Genomic DNA, 5,197 nt, shown 5'->3' on the forward strand with positions numbered 1-5,197 from the left:
ATTGAAAATCTGAGGTGCTGGAGTCCCTGTGGCATGGCAGCTGACCCAACTGGGAAATGGTTCTGTGTTTGGTTTATTCACTGGATGTTTACCAAACACTGCTGCTTGACCAGACAAACGCCTGCCTGCCCCGGTGGGATTTAAGCTTTGATGGGTAGGGTTGGACACAAATAAAACATGCAGCATAGTACAGCAGGCACAGGGGCATGCCACTTATAGGGGGCAGTTGGGCAGGTACCCCAGCAAGGGACAGAGCAGAACCCAGAAGGAAGTGAGAAATGAGCTTTGAGGATGCCTGAAGGAGGAGTGATCCAGAGAGGGCTGTGTGAGCAAAGGCCCTGTGGTGGGTGCAGGCCTGGGTGTGGAAGAGGAGAAAGGCAGCACTGTGGCAAGGGGAGGGAGTTAGGGAGAGCTGATGAGCATGGGAGTGGGGAGAAACTCCTTCTGACCCCCTCCTTGCTCTTTGAGCAAAGCATGCTTTGTAGCTTCCCTTGGCCCCTCCACCTGGAACCCCCATGTCTCAGTCTCCCAAGGACCCAGCCCTACTGTACCAATCTCTGTCCCTTTCAGCTGCGCCCTGAGTAACGTGAAGAAGGTGTCCCTGGAGCTGGGAGGGAAGTCGCCCCTCATCATCTTTGCTGACTGTGACCTCAGCAAGGCTGTGCAGATGGTGAGGGCCTGCCTGGGGGGTGGAGGTGGGGCACCCATCTCTGATTCTACAGTCAAACTCACACATTTGGCCTAGACTGGCAGGAAGGGACCTAGGGGACAAGGAATGATATATGCCTTCCAGGAAACAAATTTCTCAAGAAGTTTCATAACTATCAGAATTACTGAGATCAGCTTCACAGAATGATAAATGTAAGCCACAGTTCCATCTGTTCTGAAATCAGCATGACAACTTTTCTTTTTTTCCCGTGTCCACTTGCCCAGCTCCTCCACTGACTCACTGGGCAGCCTCAGGCAAGTTACTCAATGTTTCTGGGCTTTGTGTTCTCACCTGTATCATAGGGAGAATACACCTATGGTTATTACAGGGATTCAGCAAGCTACGAAGTCTGAAGGGCTAAGAAGATGTGGCAGGTGCTGTGTGTCAGTGGTTCTTTTGTTCATGTTGTCATTGTTATTATTATGCCTTGGTTCCCCTTTCCACACCTGTGGGAACAAGTCAGTTCAACCAGGTGTCCAAATATGCCTCATTCCCTCTAAGTCTCGCTGTGCCTTAGAGGACAATGTGATGCCCAGCATAGACATAAAAGGGAGTGCAGCTTCGGATAGGGAAACTGAGAGAGGCAAATCCATTTCCAAAGGGTCTTGGCATCAGTGCCAAGGCCGTTACTTCAGGGCCAAAGGCCCAGGCCATGTTACTGGGCAGTGCAATTCCAGCTGCCAGGAGAGCCAAGCTCTTGCTCCTCCCTTGTACTCACAGCCCCCCGCCCGCCAAATAGGGCTTCCAGGCCCAAAATGCAGGCTCCCTTGAGCCTCTGAGGACACTTATTCTGGACTGCTGCCAGGAGTTCTCTCAGGCCTAGGCTGGCACCCAGTCCCTCCCAAGACGGGGGGCTGTCTGCCTGCCTTTGCCTGTGTCTGCTGCCTGCTCCAAGCTAAGAGACTCTCCGGGCTCAGCCCCAAGAGTGTGGACTCTGACTCCTCCTGCATCACCCCAGGGAGCATGTCTGCATACAGGGTCTCCTCTCCACTCCCTCTTGTCCTCCACTCTCTGTAATGTGAACACAGGTGTCCCCCCAGGGGATGGGACTCATCTCTTCTCTTGAGGTGACTAAAGAATGAGTAGAGCCTGTATGTCCATTGCTGGCTGGGCCTGGGATGCCATCCCATTGGATACTGGAGACACACATTCCTACCCTTCCCTATAAGGAGGTGGTAACTGGGCCTGGGTAGGTGGGATGTGGGGAGCTGGCACCCCAGGAGCAGTTGTGAGCCAGCATCCTTATCCATTCTCCAAAGGGGATGAGCTCCGTCTTCTTCAACAAGGGAGAAAACTGCATTGCAGCAGGACGGCTATTTGTAGAGGACTCGATCCATGACCAGTTTGTACGGAAGGTGGTAAGTTCTACTGCAGAGTCTTCACCGGGACGGCCACCTATGCTTCAGGGGTAGGGGGCAGGGAGGGAGGGCTGGATCAGGTGGAGTCGGACACTGTCCTTCTGAATCAGGAAACCCTCCGGCAAAACTGTATCTTTTTTCACATGTCTTTATTATTTCAGCAAGAAATGGTAACTCTGCAGCTCACACTGACCTAACCAAAAAAGGCCTGTCCTAGGTCAGCTCCTGAACAGTGAACCCTAAGCCAGGGATTGAGGTGCATGTGGCTCACTGTGGGTGAGCTGTCAGGGAAAGCCTGGGAGGTGGGAGGGACCAGAAGAGGACAGAGACAGGTCTGGTCTCAAAGTGACATCTAGCTCTAGCCTGACCCACAGATAGAAGCTCTGGAGCACAAATGATACCTCTTAGATGTACCCCTGGGGTCAAGGAGCCAGGCATTTGTCCCCTTCAACAGTTGCTGGCTGTGAGTGTTCATGGGCTAGAAGAGGTTTCCCTGGGACCTGGGACCAGCAGCTGTGAGAGGCAGGTGGGTACTCTCAAAGAGGGTGGTGTGTGGCACTCACAGCCTCTCCTACATTCTTACAAGACAGGACCAAAGGGGAGATTACTCTGCCCCACTGACTCTGTTGGAAAAAGCTGTGGGGAGGATGTTGGTTGGTGTCACTGGGTCCCAAGTCCATCCCTGGTTCATTCAGTGATTGTAGGGCCTACAGAGCTCTGGGGCTAAACTTCAGCCAAGAATCCTTCTCCACATCCTGGCAAGCAGAGTCTGATTCCAGCAGATACGAGAGAAGATGTTGGAACACAGCCCCTACATGCTGGTGTAAAAAACTGTATTTAGGAAGCCAGGGGAAAAGACAGAGCAGGACTGGGACAAGGCGAGGCAGCTGTGAGGAAGGAGTTCTGGGGAGGGTCTTGGATGACGAATAAAAATATGAAAGGCAGTGAGGAAAGAAACAGGGTTTCTAGAAAGGAGTTTAATAGTTTCTGCCACTTGGTGGCTTGGGCTAACAGCCATTCATGCAGTCATGGTCTTGTGGGTGGGCACTGTGGGCACCAGCCTAGGTTCGCCTGAACTTGCTTGTGCATCTGCAGTCGGCGGGGGTGCTTGGTGGCTGCGTTGGGATGGCTCATCTTTGTCCCTGCAGTCCTTCATCCTGTAGTGTGTGCTCAGACACATGCAGGGCCAATGGTAGGACTCCTAGGAGGGAGAACAGGAGTATAAAGATTTCTTGGGACCTCTCAAGGTTGCTTCTGTCACATTCTGCCTGCCCAAACAAGTCACAAGTTAGCTCAGATTCAAACCTATCTTCATGAGAAGTGAATACAATGCATAACCCACTGTAGTTTGGGAGCTGGGCAGCCTGGCTGAACGAGTCCTTTGCTGTGACAGACCCAGTATAGGACTAGCTGAATCTGGGGCACGGGTGGGAAGTCATGATGGAGGGCCTATGAGGGGGCAGCTCACTGAATGGATGTAGTTGTGGAGAACATAGCTGGGCAAGCCCCAGCCCCCTCCAGGTCTGCAAAGGAGTCATGAAACCCCCACAGGGTGAGGATAGGGGTCAGAGTCCCAGGAGAACTGTCAGGGGAGTTTCAGCTCCCTAATATGGGAAGTGAGAGGCACATCCAGGACACTCAGCATTATTACTCTTGGCATCCTAGGGATGGAGCTGGGGTTAGGGGAGAGTTGGTGGCCAGGTGGGAACAGGGAAGGAGAGCACAGCAGGGATAGGGACTCTCTTCAGCACAGAAGAGCTAAGGGGTCCTTGGTGAGAGGGTAGGGGCTGGTCCTTGGGGGCTTGAGTGTCTTCTGATTAGGCCTGGCTGGGGGGTATAGAGCGGAGGGGTAAAGTAGCCCTGGTCTCAGAGGAGGAGGCAGCCAGTCAAGCCTGACCTTGAGGCATCTATAGTGAGGGTGGAGATGACCTTGTTTGATCTTAAGAAACTGAGGAAGAAACCTGGAGAGAGGTGGCAAAAACAAGAGGGATGAACCCCAGCCAGGAGTCCAGAAGGTCTGATGTCTACCTCCCACTGGTAGTGCCATCTAAGTTCTTTTCCATAGCACAGCATCCCATATTCAGGGACTTCTCTGACTCTCTGCATCCAGCCCCAGAATCCATCAGACACCATGTAGCACATCTTTTATGGAGTCCAAAACCCATGTTTCCAAGGGGCAAAGCCTAGACTTACATTTAGGCTGGCTGAGGCAACAAGGAAGCCTTTCCAGAGGAGGGGACCTTGAAGCTGGGCTTTGAAGCAGGAAGTTGTGGGAGCAGGAGTGGATGGACTCAAGGCCCAGACCCTTCCACTTAGTCTCCTACTCTTGTCACCAGGGCACTGTGGCAGGACATGTATCTCCCTGCCCCACCCCCACTCATATTCTGGAGGGCCCAGACAAGTGATCTCTCAGCTTCTCAGCCTATGAAGCTGGGTGCAGGACCACTATAGGGACACACTCTTTGCTGACCTATGTCTGGGCCTCACCCTATCCCTGGACACCTCTGTTTTCTCAGCCTATCTGATGCTAGGCTTGTCTCCTTGTACATTAGAGGCATTTGGGGTTTCAGCCTTGAAGGCAGATCTGGAACCAGAATTGAGACTGTACTGAGCGTGTGTAGACTTTCTTCAGGGCCCAGTGGCTGGTCACCAAACATGCAAACCTGTTAGGCGGGTCAGGTTGGGAATATCAACAGAAACCATGGTACTTGACTAGGACCTGACTGGGAGGACTCTCCACAGGTGGAAGAGGTAAAGAAGATGAAGATTGGCAACCCTCTAGACCGGGACACCAACCATGGGCCGCAGAACCACCAAGCCCACCTGCAGAAGCTGGTAGAGTACTGCCAGCATGGTGTGGAGGAAGGGGCCACGCTGGTCTGTGGTGGGAAACAAGTTTCTCGGCCAGGTCAGTCAGAGCACTTCTGGCTTACTGGGGTGAACTGGAGGGCAGGTAGCATGGCCTCTGGTCTCCTGCCCCACTCTAACTGCAGGTGTCTGAACTCCACAAACTCCATGGTTAGGCTCCCAGACCTCAGAGCTTATTCGGGACATTGGCTGTGGTGTCCTTGGCTATTTGGACCCCAGCCAGACCAGATGTTATACTGGCAAGGTGAAGACACCAGTTCTA

General features: G+C 53.0%; 1 protein-coding gene across 1 annotated transcript; it reads left to right on the plus strand.

The window, feature by feature from the left end:
• Window positions 1–467: 467 nt before the first annotated feature.
• LOC132008907 (cytosolic 10-formyltetrahydrofolate dehydrogenase-like) lies at window positions 468–5,179 on the plus strand (the record flags this gene model as incomplete). Its single annotated transcript, XM_059387394.1, has 3 exons — window positions 468–670; window positions 1,969–2,067; window positions 4,810–5,179. Coding segments are annotated over exons 1-3 (472 nt in total), but the record flags the coding sequence as incomplete, so codon positions are not given.
• Window positions 5,180–5,197: the final 18 nt, after the last annotated feature.

This window comes from Mustela nigripes, unplaced genomic scaffold, assembly GCF_022355385.1.
Source record: "Mustela nigripes isolate SB6536 unplaced genomic scaffold, MUSNIG.SB6536 HiC_scaffold_2063, whole genome shotgun sequence".
NCBI lineage: Eukaryota > Metazoa > Chordata > Mammalia > Carnivora > Mustelidae > Mustela > Mustela nigripes.